Genomic DNA, 19,471 nt, shown 5'->3' with positions numbered 1-19,471 from the left:
CCAGATCATTAACATAATTCACTTCCTCAAGTTTTGTTCAAACGGATATTTGTTGTTTTCTAATAGTGACGTCTCAGACGTGAGTGATGTTATTCAGTTTTAATGTTTCACAAAGGAAGTGAAGAAGTTGTTTTATTTCGATTAATTACAAATCTCCCAGTACTTTTTAATACTATTATATACATGACTCTGAAGTGTTCCCTTTGGGTTACATAGAGTTTGTCCACAAAGAGAATTAATTTAAGCAGATTATGCTCAACAATATAAACAATGAAAACTATGGAAACATATTAAATTCACTGGAGAAAAATAAATCTGCTATCTTTTTCATAATTAATTTATAAATTCATCAATAATTCTACTGTTTTTCTTAATTCAGCGGATTATTTTCAGATTTCATCTCAATTGTTTGTCTAGTTTTTTTTACTAAAATAAGAAATTAAGTAATCTTTATCTTTTATTATTAATTAAAACAAAAAAAAACATTCTTATAAAATTAACAATTTCAGAATTAAGTTTATGCTGAAGTAGAAAACAAAGAAACGTTTTTATGTATTAAACATTTCGGAATGACTCTTTGTTCGGATTTCACAAAATGACGAGTGTCTCAGTTGACAGAACATCGGGACAGCCAATCAGACGCCGCATCGTCCATACGGAGGGAGGGGTTTAACCGGTGGTAGCGGACAGGGGGCGGAGGCTCCGTCTCTTCTGACCGACTCTGCTGCGCTGTCTCCGGCTTCTCGACTCTTCACTGACCCGGTGAAAGTTGCTCCTCCGCTGCAGACATGTGGCTCCCAGCGCGCAGCTGAAGGAGGCGATAGCCGACAAGCACGAGGGTCTGTCTGCGGGTTCTGTTGGAGAACAATATCATGGAGAACATATTCAGTGAAGTGATCTACAGCCAGTTCACCACCGAGTTCACCAAGATCCCCAGCAGGTTACGTCCAGCTGGGGGCGTACTCCCCCATCGTCCTCCTCAACACCCTGCTCTTCTTCTGCTGCAAGTACTTTGGCTTCACCACAGTGGAGCAGCACCGCCAGCTGTCCTTCACCCAGCTCACCTGCTGCACCAGAACCAACCTGAACCACACCCGGACCACTTCCCTGCGCTTCTACCCGCCCACATCCACTGAAACTCAGCCAGGTACCAACACGACTGTGAAGACACAACAGTGATGAAGAAGATCACATCTCATTACCTCCTCTTGTGTTTGATTTGTCATGTTTATCTGACACAGACGGAGTTCCCGCTAAAAAACGTAAGAAAGACAACGTGGAGAATGTCCTGGAGATGATGGAGAACCTGGAGAACCCGCTCCACTGCCCGGTCAGACTCTATGAGTTCTACCTCTCCAAGTGGTGAGTGTCTGACTCGCACTTTAAGTTGAGGACGCCTGAGCAGTTCAGATGTAACGACCTGTCTGAAATGTAAACGTCTTCCTCTGTTTCATTTCAGCTCTGAGTCGGTGAAGCAGCGCAGCGACTTGTTTTTCCTTCGGCCAGATCGCTGCTGTGTTCCCAGTAGCCCCCACTGGTTCTCCTCTTCCCCACTGGATGGCGACACCATGGAGGCCATGCTGACTCGACTCCTCACAGTCCGAGAGCTGCAGGACAGAAGGTAGCAGAGCTTCGGCCCAACGGACAACAGACGACACCACGTCCACATGTTCTTGTTCTAGTTGTTAAAGACATTCTTTCTGATAGAAACTGTGAAGAAGAGACATCTTCATCAAGACTTCCGGTTCTGACGCAGTTCACTTCTCTCCAGTCGCTGCACATTCATGTTTTACTGTTTGTTTCCTTTCAGTCGGTTGAATGTCAACACTTTCAGTTCTGACCTGAGATCTGCGTCATTTTATTTGGAATAAAGAAGAAAGTTTTGAAAAGTTATGTTTGATTTTCCTTCCCATCTCTCCGGATAGAGAAAGACTTGGATCTCTGCCTCAAACGCAGTGAAGCCATATTTCTTCATTCATGTTTTAAGATAAAACTATGGAGTGTAAATAAGAACTGACTCCAGGTCAGGAGAGAGAAGCCAATGCGTGAATCCTCTATTCTCTCAACCAACCAGCAGAGGGCGACTCCACTGGTTGTTTCTATAGAAGTCTATGAGAAAATGACTCAAAATAACTTCTCACCACATTAATAAATGTCAGTTAACATTTTTCCCGAGGAGGTTGAGATGTTCTCAATCTCCAGTTTCTCACACAAACACTCAGAATAGACTCAACAGGAAAGAAGGAGATATTATATATAATCTTTAATATTCATAGATTTTATATGAGGGAGGAGTAGACGTCACTTTAAAATAACAAGGAAACTGAAGAACATAAGAGACTCTAGATATTATTCAAAGTTGTTTATGTCTGGAGAAGATCTTCATTAACAAAGATTCATGCCTCAGTTTGTGAAAGTGGCTGAGGACTCGAGCTCAATCTGATCCAACTGGATTCAGGCTCATGCTTTTTCTAGTTTCTCACAAATACTTTTTTGAGATGATTTGCAGGATTGATCGAACCAGGTCTTCAGGTTCTTGACTCCGTCTTTCTCCCACATCGTCACACAGTTCTCTCCATCACGATCAGGCCCTTTCACGTTGTTTGGCTCGCCCTCATGCCAAAACGTCAAACTGGGAAACACAGAACCGGATCCATGAAAACCTTCATACTGACGTCGATCACAAAAAGTTTTTTCTCAATAACAAACCTTGTATCCAGTTGTGTGTCATCCACCCAAATCCATTCACCCTCTTTCTTTGAGTCTGTCAGTCCGATCCAGAACATTTCATATGGTTTGTCCTTTTTTTCACTCACTCTAGACACCAGGAATCTCTGAAGAGCAGAAGGTGATTTATCTGTGACGATGTGATAAAATATGAGAACATCGACCTGCAGCAGTGTTTTATACCTGCTCCTCTCTGCTGTTTATCACAACCAGGTCTCCTCTCATTGATTTGCATTGTTTTCTACTCTGATCCCAGGTTAAAGTAACTGAGGAGAAGAAGTAGCACTTTCCTCCATGTGGCTCCCAGCCGTCCTCGCAGCTCGGACAAGTTTTATCTTTGGAGAGATAACAGCAAAGGAAATCACTGGTTACTTTAAATCTGGAAGCTGCAGTGACTTTGAATTTAGAAATTTGAGTTTGAGAGCGAGCAAGGCAGCTATTCTGCAACTTTCCGCTTTCTCATATCAGAGGCTCCTTCAAATGGGGCCGACAAATGCATCCGTCTAACCCAGAGAAACAAAGGCTCCGATGGGTGGATCCTTCCTGTCCCAACCTATCCCAGAATGCATTGCACTTAGGTGACAAACCCTTTTTCAAAAGGTTGATGGAGCCGGCAGGCGTTGACACGTCCGATGCTTCTCGTTATCAAGCTTTAATTTAACTGAACATCTAATGGGACAAATGTTAAAATAATCCTTTGTAGATGAGAACGTCTGGTTTCTGTTCCCGACCCACCAGGAAGCCTCCTTCGTGGGTCGGGTCGACCGCGTCCTCTGAAGGATGCAGCCGCTGAACTGAGACTCAGCTGAAGTGACTGTATCCGTCAGTCCTTCACTGTTTCTTTAATCATCATCAGGAGAAGCTAATGTCTGACTTACTTCTTACTGAAGGAGGTTTAGTTGGCTGCTCCACTTTCCACGGTTCTGTCCCACTGAGGTTTCCTGTTAAACAAAATGTAACTTTCATCTGAATCGTCTGAACAGAGAAGAAGCAGAAATGTGAAGAAACTACTTTAAGAGAAAGTGACCTTGCTGCGGATGAAACCTTAAAACTTCAGAAACAAAATGAAGAAGTTTACCTGTGAGATTTTTAGCCTCATCTTGAAGGTTTTGGAGACTCTTTTGGAAATTCTTTATGGTTTGAGTATTCTCATAAACTGAATAGAAAAAGACAATCTCATCAGTAAAGGTTAAACATTAATTTGACGAGTCAGTTCTTGATGACGAGCAGGAGAATCATTAACTTGAAATGTTGTTAAATTCCGTTTGTTGATTTTACATCAACACAAACAAACATCTAAAAAGTAAAAGTTTTAATTTCAAGAAGAGTTTGGACAGATTTTATGCCTTATCCATCAAAATGTACTTCTAGGAATCAAACTCACGGGTTACACCAAGAGCTGTGACGGCAGCTGCAAGGAGAACACTGAGGACCAGCAGGGCCACTCGCTCCGATGTGACTCCCGATCGCCTGTTTGATGCTGCAGGTTGTTTGGAGCCTGTTCAACAGCAGAAGAGAAAGACGATGGAGATAAATGTCTAATATTCATAACAGTCTTTAAAGATGAAGTCCCACTTTCATGTCTTTTGTTTTTACAGTCGACCAACGACCAATAGAAATCAACCCTAACAGATTAAAGATGAATTTGTAAAAACCAGGAGCGAGTGTAGCCGACAGGAAGTAGAAGGCTCGACTGTTTCTTTGGAGATGACAATAAATATTTCTCTGTCACTTCCTCATTTTTTTGGAACCACACACCACTGACCATCCTCTCATCTTTGTACAGGAAACACACGCAGATCGTTTTTTACACTTTCTCTTAATCTTTTAAATAGAATTGAAATTCCATTTTAATCAAGAATGGGCTTCAAACTGATCCAATGTACATGAGGGTTAAATCTATTAAAAGTAGAAAACACATTTTATTATGTGATTGAAGTCAAGGTTTAGGACAGGAATGTTATTTTTACTTTAGTATACAAAACCATATGGCTGCAACTAACTTATGTCCATTATCATTTGATCTGCTCATTATTTTTCCTCTAATACAAAGTCAGAAAATATTGAAAAGATCTTAAGGTCATTAGTGGTGTCTTCAGAATCAACAATGAAAAACCGGCAGACTATTTTGTTTGGGTCATTTCCTTTGAAAAACTTGTGACACGATTGTTAAAATAGTTCCGTGCAGTTTATCACCCACCAGGTCGCTGAGTTTCTGAGTAACTGACGTTGCAATAAACGGGATCATCCGTAGAGGGTGTGGCTTCTGCAACACAAAAATATACATATATGTACATTTATGTTCTGCTGGTAAAAGTGTCAATGTTTCTGTCAAACAGAAAAATACAAGGGACGAATCCTGGAGACTGACGTTTCAGTTTTACAAAATGGAAAAACAGGGAAGTCAAGTCCACCGAGTCAAAGACTGATGAAAATGAACAATTTCCAAATGAACACCTAACTGTTTTAACATCTAAAATGAATAATAATAATAATAATATAAAACAATGTGTACACTCGGAATTCAGTATAATACTTTAAAACTCACCTTTTGTGTTTCCTCGTGCTCTTGTGAACTTAATGTTATGAAGAACTTCAGCTCCAGACATTTTCCTGCTGTGAGACCATCAGTGAGGATAAATTTGGAAATAAATTTAGTTTTCTCAGACACCTGGTGGAAAACTGTTCTAATCTTTCCTGTCAGACTCAAATGAGCTGAAGGCTCTAAGAAGACGTGTAGTTCCTCCAGACCAGATCATTAACATAATTCACTTCCTCAAGTTTTGTTCAAAACGGATATTTGTTGTTTTCTAACAGTGACGTCTCAGACGTGAGTGAAGAGATTCAGTTTGAATGTTTCACAAAGGAAGTGAAGAGATTTCTTATAGAATAAACAATTTCAGGATTAAGTTTACGCTTACGTACAAAACCTATAAACCTTTTTACATATTTAACATTCCGGAATGACTCCTTTTTCAGATGCTACACAATGACCCATCCAGTGAGTTTTGTCCAATCAACGCGCGCCTCAGTTGACGGGACTCGCCGCTGGTGAGTCCGAGTCCAGGTCTTTATCTTTTATTTTCTGTCTCAGATCAACTCGGATCTGCTCAGAGATCCTGTTTGTTCTCCCCGGCAGGTTACGTCCAGTTGGGGGCGTACTCCCCCATCGTCCTCCTCAACACCCTACTCTTCTTCTGCTGCAAGTACTTTGGCTTCACCACGATGGAGCAGCACCGCCAGCTGTCCTTCACCCAGCTCACCTGCTGCACCAGAACCAACATGAACCACACCCGGACCACTTCCCTGTGCTTCTACCCGCCCACATCCACTGAAGCTCAGCCAGGTACCAACACGACTTGAAGACACAACAGTGATGAAGAAGATCACATCTCATTACCTCCTCTTGTGTTTGCTTTGTCATGTTTATCTGACACAGACGGAGTTCCTGCTAAAAAAGGTAAGAAAGACAACGTGGAGAATGTCCTGGAGATGATGGAGAACCTGGAGAACCCGCTCCACTGCCCGGTCAGACTCTATGAGTTCTACCTCTCCAAGTGGTGAGTGTCTGACTCGCACTTTAAGTTGAGGACGCCTGAGCAGTTAAAATGTAACATTTATTATTTTTATTTTCACAAAAAACATTTCCCAACAACATGTAGCGGGGGTCAGAGAGATTGGTTTTGAGATATGCGTGTGTCTGTGTTGTAGCCAAATTAGAGAAATTTAGTAGAGGCCTGCAAGGAAAGACTGAAGAGCATAACTAACATGAATTTCAAATAACTTTTAACCAAAATATCACAGCAACACATATCAAACTTATAAACATCACAAGGAATCGAATAAATAGTCTTGAAGAGGGGGGGACTTGGCCTTATATTGGCCCGATGACCTCAGAGGTCATGGGGCCCAGAGTGACCAATAGTGGTTGACCCTTGTGTCTCCGGTCAGTTTTCACACCTCTGTGTGACGTTGAGGCACCCTGGGAGACTGAGTTCTTAGGGCTCTGATTTCTCCGGAAAAAAGAGACGTGTGGCTTTAGACTTTTGACTACACATGTAGACCGAACTGAAGTTCCCAAGTACCAGGTCCCAACATTGAAATGTAAACGTCTTTCTCTGCTTCCTTTCAGCTCTGAGTCGGTGAAGCAGCGCAGCGACTTGTTTTTCCTTCGGCCAGATCGCTGCTGTGTTCCCAGTAGCCCCCACTGGTTCTCCTCTTCCCCACTGGATGGCGACACCATGGAGGCCATGCTCACTCGACTCCTCACAGTCCGAGAGCTGCAGGACAGAAGGTAGCAGAGCTTCGGCCCAACGGACAACAGACGACACCACGTCCACATGTTCTTGTTCTAGTTGTTAAAGACATTCTTTCTGATAGAAACTGTGAAGAAGAGACATCTTCATCAAGACTTCCGGTTCTGACGCAGTTCACTTCTCTCCAGTCGCTGCACATTCATGTTTTACTGTTTGTTTCCTTTCAGTCGGTTGAACGTCAACACTTTCAGTTCTGACCTGAGATCTGCGTCATTTTATTTGGAATAAAGAAGAAAGTTTTGAAAAGTTATGTTTGATTTTCCTTCCCATCTCTCCGGATAGAGAAAGACTTGGATCTCTGCCTCACCCACAGAGGAACCATATTTCTTCATTCATGTTTTAAGATAAAACTGTTGAGTGTAAATAAGAACTGACTCCAGGTCTGTAGATAGAAGCCAACGTAGAAGTGCCTGAAACTTGTATTCTCTCATGCGACCAGCAGAGGGCGACTCCACTGGTTGTTTCTATAGAAGTCTATGAGAAAATGACTCAAAATAACTTCTCACCACATTAATAAATGTCAGTAAACATTTTTCAAGAGGAGGTTGAGATGTTCTCAATCTCTAGTTTCTCACACAAACACTCAGAATAGACTCAACAGGAAGGAAGGAGATATTATATATAATCTTTAATATTCATAGATTTTATATGAGGGAGGAGTAGACGTCACTTTAAAATAACAAGGAAACTGAAGAACATAAGAGACTCTAGATATCATTTGAAATTGTTTATGTCTGGAGAAGATCTTCATTAATAAAGCTTCATGCCTCAGTTTGTGAAAGTGGCTGAGGACTCGAGCTCAATCTGATCCAACTGGATTCAGGCTCATGCTTTTCTTTCTGGATTCTCACAAATACTTTTAAGAGATGATTTGCAGGATTGATCGATCCAGGTCTTCAGGTGCTTGGCTTTGTCTTCCGCCCACATCGTCACACAGTCCTCTCCATCAGGATTCTTCCCTTTCAGGTTGTTTGGCTCGCCCTCACACCAAAACGTCAAACTGGGAAACACAGAACCGGATCCATGAAAACCTTCATACTGACGTAGATCACGTAAAAGTGTTTTCTCAATAACAAACCTTGCATTCAGTCGTGTGTCGTCCACCCAAAGCCATTCACCCTCTTCCTCTGAGTCTGTCAGTCCGATCCAGAACTCGTCCTCAGGTTTGCACATTTTTTTCATCAGTCTAGACTGCAGGAATCTCTGAGAGGAGAAGGTGATTTATCTGTGACGATAAAAATATGAGAACATCGACCTGCAGCAGTGTTTTATACCTGCTCCTCTCTGCTGTTTATCACAACCAGGTCTCCGCCCATTGATTTGCAGCGTGTTCTACTCTCATTCCAGGTTAACTTAACCGAGGAGAAGAAGTAGCACTTTCCTCCATGTGGCTCCCAGCCGTCCTCGCACCTCGGACATGTTTCCTCTTTGGAGAGATAACAGCAAAGGAAAACTACGGTGGCCCTGAGAGCTCAACAAACAGCAACTTAAGAAAACACATGCAAGTTGACAAAATACAAGCAAAGTAAGAAAACATCTTCATCAATTTCACAACACATCACAACACATTACAGAAATGCGCAGCAAATAGACAAACGCGCTGCAATTAGAGAAACGCGCTGCAAGTAGAGGAGAAAACACAACAGAAGTGTTTCCAGAGGACAGCTAAAAGTGATGGACACTGCTGCCACAGGAGACACAAAAACGTCTAGCCTGGATGCCAGACAAATTTAGCCCCGCCCACAACATTTTAGGTCGGGAAGTTCGGTCTGGAGTCGCTCCGTTGAGGAGCGCGGTGCTTCAGCCTCCGGTGTGACCGGCACAAAGGTTTAACATAGGAGTGGATGGGAGCCAGCTGTAATTTAAGGCTTGGCGCTGCGCTGAAGTGTCCGGTGTGAACCCGGCGTTAGTAAATAACTCACAATGCGTTGCTTAGCATAAGTCACATACTACGTTGCTCTGATTGGTTGTAGGTCTATCCAATTGAGCGAAGAGGAATTTTATTTCCTGGTCAGTTGAAAGACGCCCCATAATCACAGCCCAATGGAGCGGTCTCAGACTCACATTCTGACTAGAATTGTGAGTCTGACAACGTCAGGCTAAAAAACGTCCAATACACCATACAAATTTGGTTCCACAAAGGGTTTGGCCACCCGCAGCTCTGGAGCCGAACGCGGCTCTTCAGCCCCTCGGCAGTGGCTGTACAGTACAGTGGTGTTCATATGTTTTGCAAACGCTGAACTAAACGAATCACTTTTCATATTATTAACGTGAACGTAACGATGAACGTGAGTGAACGTCACGTACAGTTTTTAAATCATCATCTTATCAGGCCAAACAGACAGACACTCGCCCGCTCCTGGTATTTCATGAGGGCCTGATACGATGATGGTTAAACAAATTTACGTGACGTTCACTCACGTTCATCGTTACGTTCACGTTAATAATATGAAAAGTGATTTGTTTAGTTCAGCGTTTGCAAAACATATGAACACCACTGTACTGTACAGCCACTGCCGAGGGGCTGAAGAGCCGCGTTCGGCTCAAGAGCCGCGGGTTGCCGACCCCTGTGTGGAACCAAATTTGTATGGTGTATTGGACGTTTTTGTGTCTCCTGTGGCAGCATTGTCCATCACTTTTAGCTGTCCTCTGGAAACACTTCTGTTGTGTTTTCTCCTCTACTTGCAGCGCGTTTCTCTATTTGCAGCACGTTTGTCTATTTGCAGGGCGTTCGTCTATTGCTGCGCGTTTCTGTAATGTGTTGTGTTGTGTTGTGAAATTGATGAAGATGTTGTCTTACTTTGCTTGTGTTTTGTCAACTTGCATGTGTTTTCTTAAGTTGCTGTTCGTTGAGCTCTCAGGGCCACCGTAGAAATCACTGGTTACTTTAGATCTGGAAGCTGCAGTGACTTTGAATGTGAAGAGTTTTGAAAGACTGATGAAAATTTGAGTTTGAGAGGGTGGTGGTACACAGCCCTTGAGCAAGGCAGCTATTCTGCAACTGCAGTTACAGTCAATAGCTGAGTCTTAATCCAGGGGCAGTGACTACGCTGTCTCATATCAGAGGCTCCTTCAAATGGGGCCGACAAATTCATCCGTCTAACCCAGAGAAACAGAGGCTCCAACGGGTGGATCCTTCCTGTCCCAACCTATCCCAGAATGCATTGCACTTAGGTGACAAATCCTTTTTCAAAAGGTTGATGGAGCCGGCAGGCGTTGAGACTTCCGATGCTTCTCGTTATCAAGCTTTAATTTAACTGAACATCTAATGAGACAAAATGTTAATATAAACCAAGGAACAACTAGGTAACAGCAGTAAGGACAGACAGGACCATGGAAATCCTTTGTAGATGAGAACGTCTGGTTTCTGTTCCCGACCCACCAGGACGCCTCCTTCGTGGGTCGGGTTGACCGCAACCTCTGAAGGATGCAGCCGCTGAACTGAGACTCAGCTGAAGTGACTGTATCCGTCAGTCCTTCACTGTTTCTTTAATCATCATCAGGAGAAGCTCATGTGTGACTTACCTCTTACTGAAGGAGGTTTAGTTGTCTGCTCCACTTTCCATGGTTCTGTCCCACTGAGGTTTCCTGTTAAACACAATGTAACTTTCATCAGTCGTTCATCAGAATCGTCTGAACAGAGAAGAAGCAGAAATGTGAAGAAACTACTTCAAGAGAAAGTGACCTTGCTGCGGATGAAACCTTAAAACCCTCAGAAACAAAATGAAGAAGTTTACCTGAGAGATGTTTTGCCTCACATTCCTCTTGAAACTTTTGGAGATTCTTCTTGGTTTGAGTATTTTCATGAACTGATTAGAAAAAGACAATCTCATCAGTAAAGGTTAAACCTTCATTTGATAAACGAGTCAGTTCTTGATGACGAGCAGGAGAATCATTAATTTGAAATGTTCTTAAATTCCGTTTGTTGATTTTACATCAACACAAACAAACATCTAAAAGCAAAAGGTTTAATTTCAAGAAGAGTTTGGACAGATTTTATGACTTATTCTGCAAAATGTACTTCTAGGAATCAAACTCACGGGTTACACCAAGAGCTATGACGGCAGCTGCCAGGAGAACACTGAGGACCAGCAGGGCCACTCGCTCCGATGTGACCCCCGAACGCCTGTTTGATGCTGCAGGTTGTTTGGAGCCTGTTGAAGAGAAAGATGCTGGAGATAAATGTCTAATATTCATTACAGTCTTTAAAGATGAAGTCCCACTTTCATTTCTTTAGTTTTAACAGTCGACCAACAGAAATGAACCCTAACAGATTAAAGATGAATTTGTAAAAGCCAGGAGCGAGTGTAGCCGACAGGAAGTAGAAGGCTCGACTGCTTCTTTGAGGTTGACTATAAATATTTTAGTCACTTCGTCATTTTAGTTTTTCTTCAACCTTTTTACAGGAAACACATGCTGAGAGTTTTAACTCCTTCTCTTAATGGTTTAAATAGAATTGAACTTCGTTTTTACTCGAACTATTGAACATTTATTCACAGAAGTGGCTTCAAACTGATGCAATGTACATGAGGGTCAAAATCATTCAAAGGCAGAAAACACATTTTATTATGTGATTGAATTCAAGGTTTAAGACATGAATGTTGTTTTAACTTTGGTATACACAACAATATGGCTGCAACTAACTAAAGTCCATATCATTTTATTTGCAGATAATTTTTTCTTATAATACAAAGTCAGAAAATATTGAAAAGGTCTTTAGGTCATTATTGGTGTCTTCAGAATCAACAATCAAAAACCAGAAGAAATGAAAATCGATAATATTTTTTGGGGTCTTTTCATTTCCATTAAAAACTTGTGACACGATTGTTAAAATAGTTCCGTGCAGTTTATCACCCACCAGGTCGCTGAGTTTCTGAGTAACTGATGTTGCAATAAGTGGGTTCATCCGTAGAGGGTGTGGCCACTGCAACACAAAAATATACAAATATGTACATTTATGTTCTGCTGGTAAAAGTGTTCATGTTTCTGTCAAACAGAAAAACACAAGGGATGAATCCCAGAGACTTCTGGAATGTTTCAGTTTAACAAAATGGAAAAACAGGGAAATCAAGTCCACCGAGTCAAAGACTGATGAAAATTAACAATTTCCAAATAAACAACTCACTGTTTTAACATCTCAAAAGAATAATAATAATAATAATATAAAACAATGTGTACACTCGGAATTCAGTATAATACTTTAAAACTCACCATTTGTGTTTCCTCGTGCTCTTGTGAACTTAATGTTATGAAGAACTTCAGCTTCAGACATTTTCCTGCTGTGGGACCATCAGTGATGATAAATTTGGAAATAAATTTAGTTTTGTCAGACACCTGGTGGAAAACTGTTCTAATCTTTCCTGTCAGACTCAAATGAACTGAAGGCTCTAAGAAGACGTGTAGTTCCTCCAGACCAGATCATTAACATAATTCACTTCCTCAAGTTTTGTTCAAAACGGATATTTGTTGTTTTCTAACAGTGACGTCTCAGACGTGAGTGAAGAGATTCAGTTTGAATGTTTCACAAAGGAAGTGAAGAGATTTCTTATAGAATAAACAATTTCAGGATTAAGTTTACGCTTACGTACAAAACCTATAAACCTTTTTACATATTTAACATTCCGGAATGACTCCTTTTTCAGATGCTACACAATGACCCATCCAGTGAGTTTTGTCCAATCAACGCGCGCCTCAGTTGACGGGACTCGCCGCTGGTGAGTCCGAGTCCAGGTCTTTATCTTTTATTTTCTGTCTCAGATCAACTCGGATCTGCTCAGAGATCCTGTTTGTTCTCCCCGGCAGGTTACGTCCAGTTGGGGGCGTACTCCCCCATCGTCCTCCTCAACACCCTACTCTTCTTCTGCTGCAAGTACTTTGGCTTCACCACAGTGGAGCAGCACCGCCAGCTGTCCTTCACCCAGCTCACCTGCTGCACCAGAACCAACCTGAACCACACCCGGACCACTTCCCTGCGCTTCTACCCGCCCACATCCACTGAAGCTCAGCCAGGTACCAACACGACTTGAAGACACAACAGTGATGAAGAAGATCACATCTCATTACCTCCTCTTGTGTTTGCTTTGTCATGTTTATCTGACACAGACGGAGTTCCTGCTAAAAAAGGTAAGAAAGACAACGTGGAGAATGTCCTGGAGATGATGGAGAACCTGGAGAACCCGCTCCACTGCCCGGTCAGACTCTATGAGTTCTACCTCTCCAAGTGGTGAGTGTCTGACTCGCACTTTAAGTTGAGGACGCCTGAGCAGTTAAAATGTAACATTTATTATTTTTATTTTCACAAAAAACATTTCCCAACAACATGTAGCGGGGGTCAGAGCGATTGGTTTTGAGATATGCGTGTGTCTGTGTTGTAGCCAAATTAGAGAAATTTAGTAGAGGCCTGCAAGGAAAGACTGAAGAGCATAACTAACATGAATTTCAAATAACTATTAACCAAAATATCACAGCAACACATATCAAACTTATAAACATCACAAGGAATCGAATAAATAGTCTTGAAGAGGGGGGGACTTGGCCTTATATTGGCCCGATGACCTCAGAGGTCATGGGGCCCAGAGTGACCAATAGTGGTTGACCCTTGTGTCTCCGGTCAGTTTTCACACCTCTCTGTGACGTTGAGGCACCCTGGGAGACTGAGTTCTTAGGGCTCTGATTTCTCCGGAAAAAAGAGACATGTGGCTTTAGGCTTTTGACTACACATGTAGACCGAACTGAAGTTCCCAAGTACCAGGTCCCAACATTGAAATGTAAACGTCTTTCTCTGCTTCCTTTCAGCTCTGAGTCGGTGAAGCAGCGCAGCGACTTGTTTTTCCTTCGGCCAGATCGCTGCTGTGTTCCCAGTAGCCCCCACTGGTTCTCCTCTTCCCCACTGGATGGCGACACCATGGAGGCCATGCTCACTCGACTCCTCACAGTCCGAGAGCTGCAGGACAGAAGGTAGCAGAGCTTCGGCCCAACAGACAACAGACGACACCACGTCCACATGTTCTTGTTCTAGTTGTTAAAGACATTCTTTCTGATAGAAACTGTGAAGAAGAGACATCTTCATCAAGACTTCCGGTTCTGACGCAGTTCACTTCTCTCCAGTCGCTGCACATTCATGTTTTACTGTTTGTTTCCTTTCAGTCGGTTGAATGTCAACACTTTCAGTTCTGACCTGAGATCTGCGTCATTTTATTTGGAATAAAGAAGAAAGTTTTGAAAAGTTATGTTTGATTTTCATTCCCATCTCTCCGGATAGAGAAAGACTTGGATCTCTGCCTCAAACGCAGTGAAGCCATATTTCTTCATTCATGTTTTAAGTCAAAACTATTGAGTGTAAATAAGAACTGACTCCAGGTCTGTACAGAGAAGCTAATGCAGAAGTGCCTGAAACCTGTATTCTCTCAACCAACCAGCAGAGGGCGACTCCACTGGTTGTTTCTATTGAAGTCTATGAGAAAATGACTCAAAATAACTTCTCACCACATTAATAAATGTCAGTAAACATTTTTCCAGAGGAGGTTGAGATGTTCTCAATCTCTAGTTTCTCACACAAACACTCAGAATAGACTCAACAGGAAAGAAGGAGATATTATATATAATCTTTAATACTCATAGATTTTATATGAGGGAGGAGTAGACGTCACTTTAAAATAACAAGGAAACTGAAGAACATATGAGACTCTAGATATTATTCAAAGTTGTTTATTTCTGAAGAAGATCTTCATTAACAAAGATTCATGCCTCAGTTTGTGAAAGTGGCTGAGGACTCGAGCTCAATCTGATCCAACTGGATTCAGGCTCATGCTTTTTCTAGTTTCTCACAAATACTTTTTTGAGATGATTTGCAGGATTGATCGAACCAGGTCTTCAGGTTCTTGACTCCGTCTTTCTCCCACATCGTCACACAGTTCTCTCCATCACGATCAGGCCTTTTCCAGTTGTTTGGCTCGCCCTCATGCCAAAACGTCAAACTGGGAAACACAGAACCGGATCCATGAAAACCTTCATACTGACGTCGATCAGAAAAAGTGTTTTCTCAATAACAAACCTTGCATTCAGTCGTGTGTCGTCCACCCAAATCCATTCACCCTCTTTCTTTGAGTCTGTCAGTCCGATCCAGAACATTTCATATGGTTTTTCCTTTTTTTCACTCACTCTAGACACCAGGAATCTCTGAAGAGCAGAAGGTGATTTATCTTTGACGATGTGATAAAATATGAGAACATCGACCTGCAGCAGTGTTTTATACCTGCTCCTCTCTGCTGTTTATCACAACCAGGTCTCCTCTCATTGATTTGCATTGTTTTCTACTCTGATCCCAGGTTAAAGTAACTGAGGAGAAGAAGTAGCACTTTCCTCCATGTGGCTCCCAGCCGTCCTCGCAGCTCGGACAAGTTTTATCTTTGGAGAGATAACAGCAAAGGAAATCACTGGTTACTTTAAATCTGGAAGCTGCAGTGACTTTGAATTTAGAAATTTGAGTTTGAGAGCGAGCAAGGCAGCTATTCTGCAACTTTCCGCTTTCTCATATCAGAGGCTCCTTCAAATGGGGCCGACAAATGCATCCGTCTAACCCAGAGAAACAAAGGCTCCGATGGGTGGATCCTTCCTGTCCCAACCTATCCCAGAATGCATTGCACTTAGGTGACAAACCCTTTTTCAAAAGGTTGATGGAGCCGGCAGGCGTTGAGACGTCTGATGCTTCTCGTTATCAAGCTTTAATTTAACTGAACATCTAATGGGACAAATGTTAAAATAATCCTTTGTAGATGAGAACGTCTGGTTTCTGTTCCCGACCCACCAGGAAGTCTCCTTCGTGGGTCGGGTCGACCGCGTCCTCTGAAGGATGCAGCCGCTGAACTGAGACTCAGCTGAAGTGAATGTATCCGTCAGTCCTTCACTGTTTCTTTAATCATCATCAGGAGAAGCTAATGTCTGACTTACTTCTTACTGAAGGAGGTTTAGTTGGCTGCTCCACTTTCCACGGTTCTGTCCCACTGAGGTTTCCTGTTAAACAAAATGTAACTTTCATCTGAATCGTCTGAACAGAGAAGAGGCAGAAATGTGAAGAAACTACTTCATGAGAAAGTGACCTTGCTGCGGATGAAACCTTAAAACTTCAGAAACAAAATGAAGAAGTTTACCTGTGAGATTTTTAGCCTCATCTTGAAGGTTTTGGAGACTCTTTTGGAAATTCTTTATGGTTTGAGTATTCTCATAAACTGAATAGAAAAAGACAATCTCATCAGTAAAGGTTAAACATTAATTTGACGAGTCAGTTCTTGATGACGAGCAGGAGAATCATTAACTTGAAATGTTGTTAAATTCCGTTTGTTGATTTTACATCTACACAAACAAACATCTAAAAAGTAAAAGTTTTAATTTCAAGAAGAGTTTGGACAGATTTTATGCCTTATCCTGCAAAATGTACTTCTAGGAATCAAACTCACGGGTTACACCAAGAGCTGTGACGGCAGCTGCCAGGAGAACACTGAGGACCAGCAGGGCCACTCGCTCCGATGTGACCCCTGAACGCCTGTTTGATGCTGCAGGTTGTTCAACAGCAGAAGAGAAAGATGATGGAGATAAATGTCTAATATTCATTACAGTCTTTAAAGATGAAGTCCCACTTTCATGTCTTTTGTTTTTACAGTCGACCAACGACCAACAGAAATCAACCCTAACAGATTAAAGATGAATTTGTAAAAACCAGGAGCGAGTGTAGCCGACAGGAAGTAGAAGGCTCGACTGCTTCTTTGGAGATGACAATAAATATTTCTCTGTCACTTCCTCATTTTTTTGGAACCACACACCACTGACCATCCTCTCATCTTTGTACAGGAAACACACGCAGATCGTTTTTTACACTTTCTCTTAATCTTTTAAATAGAATTGAAATTCCATTTTAATCAAGAAGTGGCTTCAAACTGATCCAATGTACATGAGGGTTAAATCTATTAAAAGTAGAAAACACATTTTATTATGTGATTGAAGTCAAGGTTTAGGACAGGAATGTTATTTTTACTTTAGTATACAAAACCATATGGCTGCAACTAACTTATGTCCATTATCATTTGATCTGCTCATTATTTTTCCTCTAATACAAAGTCAGAAAATATTGAAAAGGTCTTAAGGTCATTAGTGGTGTCTTCAGAATCAACAATGAAAAACCGGCAGAATATTTGTTTGGGTCATTTCCTTTGAAAAACTTGTGACACGATTGTTAAAATAGTTCCGTGCAGTTTATCACCCACCAGGTCGCTGAGTTTCTGAGTAACTGACGTTGCAATAAACGGGATCATCCGTAGAGGGTGTGGCTTCTGCAACACAAAAATATACAAATATGTACATTTATGTTCTGCTGGTAAAAGTGTTCATGTTTCTGTCAAACAGAAAAATACAAGGGACGAATCCTGGAGACTGACGTTTCAGTTTTACAAAATGGAAAAACAGGGAAGTCAAGTCCACCGAGTCAAAGACTGATGAAAATGAACAATTTCCAAATGAACACCTAACTGTTTTAACATCTAAAATGAATAATAATAATAATAATATAAAACAATGTGTACACTCGGAATTCAGTATAATACTTTAAAACTCACCTTTTGTGTTTCCTCGTGCTCTTGTGAACTTAATGTTATGAAGAACTTCAGCTCCAGACATTTTCCTGCTGTGAGACCATCAGTGAGGATAAATTTGGAAATAAATTTAGTTTTCTCAGACACCTGGTGGAAAACTGTTCTAATCTTTCCTGTCAGACTCAAATGAGCTGAAGGCTCTAAGAAGACGTGTAGTTCCTCCAGACCAGATCATTAACATAATTCACTTCCTCAAGTTTTGTTCAAAACGGATATTTGTTGTTTTCTAACAGTGACGTCTCAGACGTGAGTGAAGAGATTCAGTTTGAATGTTTCACAAAGGAAGTGAAGAGATTTCTTATAGAATAAACAATTTCAGGATTAAGTTTACGCTTACGTACAAAACCTATAAACCTTTTTACATATTTAACATTCCGGAATGACTCCTTTTTCAGATGCTACACAATGACCCGTCCAGTGAGTTTTGTGCAATTAACCCGCGCCTCAGTTGACGGGACTCGCCGCTGGTGAGTCCGAGTCCAGGTCTTTATCTTTTATTTTCTGTCTCAGATCAACTCGGATCTGCTCAGAGATCCTGTTTGTTCTCCCCGGCAGGTTACGTCCAGTTGGGGGCGTACTCCCCCATCGTCCTCCTCAACACCCTACTCTTCTTCTGCTGCAAGTACTTTGGCTTCACCACGATGGAGCAGCACCGCCAGCTGTCCTTCACCCAGCTCACCTGCTGCACCAGAACCAACCTGAACCACACCCGGACCACTTCTCTGTGCTTCTACCCGCCCACATCCACTGAAGCTCAGCCAGGTACCAACACGACTTGAAGACACAACAGTGATGAAGAAGATCACATCTCATTACCTCCTCTTGTGTTTGCTTTGTCATGTTTATCTGACACAGACGGAGTTCCTGCTAAAAAACGTAAGAAAGACAACGTGGAGATTGTCCTGGAGATGATGGAGAACCTGGAGAACCCGCTCCACTGCCCGGTCAGACTCTATGAGTTCTACCTCTCCAAGTGGTGAGTGTCTGACTCGCACTTTAAGTTGAGGACGCCTGAGCAGTTAAAATGTAACATTTATTATTTTTATTTTCACAAAAAACATTTCCCAACAACATGTAGCGGGGGTCAGAGAGATTGGTTTTGAGATATGCGTGTGTCTGTGTTGTAGCCAAATTAGAGAAATTTAGTAGAGGCCTGCAAGGAAAGACTGAAGAGCATAACTAACATGAATTTCAAATAACTATTAACCAAAATATCACAGCAACACATATCAAACTTATAAACATCACAAGGAATCGAATAAATAGTCTTGAAGAGGGGGGGACTTGGCCTTATATTGGCCCGATGACCTCAGAGGTCATGGGGCCCAGAGTGACCAATAGTGGTTGACCCTTGTGTCTCCGGTCAGTTTTCACACCTCTGTGTGACGTTGAGGCACCCTGGGAGACTGAGTTCTTAGGGCTCTGATTTCTCCGGAAAAAAGAGACATGTGGCTTTAGGCTTTTGACTACACATGTAGACCGAACTGAAGTTCCCAAGTACCAGGTCCCAACATTGAAATGTAAACGTCTTTCTCTGCTTCCTTTCAGCTCTGAGTCGGTGAAGCAGCGCAGCGACTTGTTTTTCCTTCGGCCAGATCGCTGCTGTGTTCCCAGTAGCCCCCACTGGTTCTCCTCTTCCCCACTGGATGGCGACACCATGGAGGCCATGCTCACTCGACTCCTCACAGTCCGAGAGCTGCAGGACAGAAGGTAGCAGAGCTTCGGCCCAACGGACAACAGACGACACCTCGTCCACATGTTCTTGTTCTAGTTGTTAAAGACATT

At 42.1% G+C, this 19,471-nt stretch overlaps 5 protein-coding genes and 1 long non-coding RNA gene across 6 annotated transcripts; 3 read left to right on the top strand and 3 right to left on the bottom strand.

Annotated features, from left to right (window-relative positions):
* Positions 1–582: 582 nt before the first annotated feature.
* On the top strand, positions 583–1,893 carry LOC133972560 (uncharacterized). The gene is made up of 3 exons (XR_009924464.1): positions 583–1,147; positions 1,242–1,362; positions 1,460–1,893. It is a non-coding gene; the product is annotated as an uncharacterized LOC133972560 (long non-coding RNA).
* A 734-nt stretch (positions 1,894–2,627) lies between these two features.
* Positions 2,628–4,495, bottom strand: LOC133972691 (type-2 ice-structuring protein-like). Its single transcript, XM_062410255.1, has 6 exons — positions 4,486–4,495; positions 4,112–4,225; positions 3,806–3,883; positions 3,606–3,668; positions 2,911–3,062; positions 2,628–2,834 (listed from the first exon to the last, which is right to left on the bottom strand). The coding sequence occupies exons 1-6, from the start codon at positions 4,493–4,495 to the stop codon at positions 2,628–2,630; spliced, it is 624 nt and encodes a 207-aa protein (XP_062266239.1).
* Positions 4,496–7,697: 3,202 nt separating this feature from the next.
* LOC133972687 (C-type lectin domain family 4 member E-like) lies at positions 7,698–11,240 on the bottom strand. Its single transcript, XM_062410252.1, has 5 exons — positions 11,084–11,240; positions 10,781–10,852; positions 8,318–8,469; positions 8,122–8,246; positions 7,698–8,043 (listed from the first exon to the last, which is right to left on the bottom strand). The coding sequence occupies exons 1-5, from the start codon at positions 11,238–11,240 to the stop codon at positions 7,869–7,871; spliced, it is 681 nt and encodes a 226-aa protein (XP_062266236.1). The 3' UTR covers positions 7,698–7,868.
* Positions 11,241–12,685: 1,445 nt separating this feature from the next.
* Positions 12,686–19,400, top strand: LOC133972686 (zinc finger MYM-type protein 4-like). Its single transcript, XM_062410251.1, has 4 exons — positions 12,686–12,707; positions 12,846–13,052; positions 18,542–18,662; positions 19,235–19,400. The coding sequence occupies exons 1-4, from the start codon at positions 12,686–12,688 to the stop codon at positions 19,398–19,400; spliced, it is 516 nt and encodes a 171-aa protein (XP_062266235.1).
* Positions 13,161–14,272, top strand: LOC133972803 (zinc finger MYM-type protein 4-like). The gene is made up of 2 exons (XM_062410378.1): positions 13,161–13,266; positions 13,839–14,272. Exons 1-2 carry the CDS (start codon positions 13,199–13,201, stop codon positions 14,002–14,004), a joined length of 234 nt encoding a protein of 77 aa, XP_062266362.1. The 5' UTR covers positions 13,161–13,198; the 3' UTR covers positions 14,005–14,272.
* Positions 14,636–16,871, bottom strand: LOC133972662 (C-type lectin domain family 4 member E-like). The gene is made up of 7 exons (XM_062410223.1): positions 16,862–16,871; positions 16,499–16,594; positions 16,193–16,270; positions 15,993–16,055; positions 15,298–15,449; positions 15,097–15,221; positions 14,636–15,019 (listed from the first exon to the last, which is right to left on the bottom strand). The coding sequence occupies exons 1-7, from the start codon at positions 16,869–16,871 to the stop codon at positions 14,848–14,850; spliced, it is 696 nt and encodes a 231-aa protein (XP_062266207.1). The 3' UTR covers positions 14,636–14,847.
* Positions 19,401–19,471: the final 71 nt, after the last annotated feature.

This window comes from Platichthys flesus, chromosome 17, assembly GCF_949316205.1.
Source record: "Platichthys flesus chromosome 17, fPlaFle2.1, whole genome shotgun sequence".
Lineage (NCBI taxonomy): Eukaryota > Metazoa > Chordata > Actinopteri > Pleuronectiformes > Pleuronectidae > Platichthys > Platichthys flesus.
The sequence above is the reverse complement of the archived record's forward strand: the minus strand, read 5'-3'. Positions and strand labels throughout refer to the sequence as shown.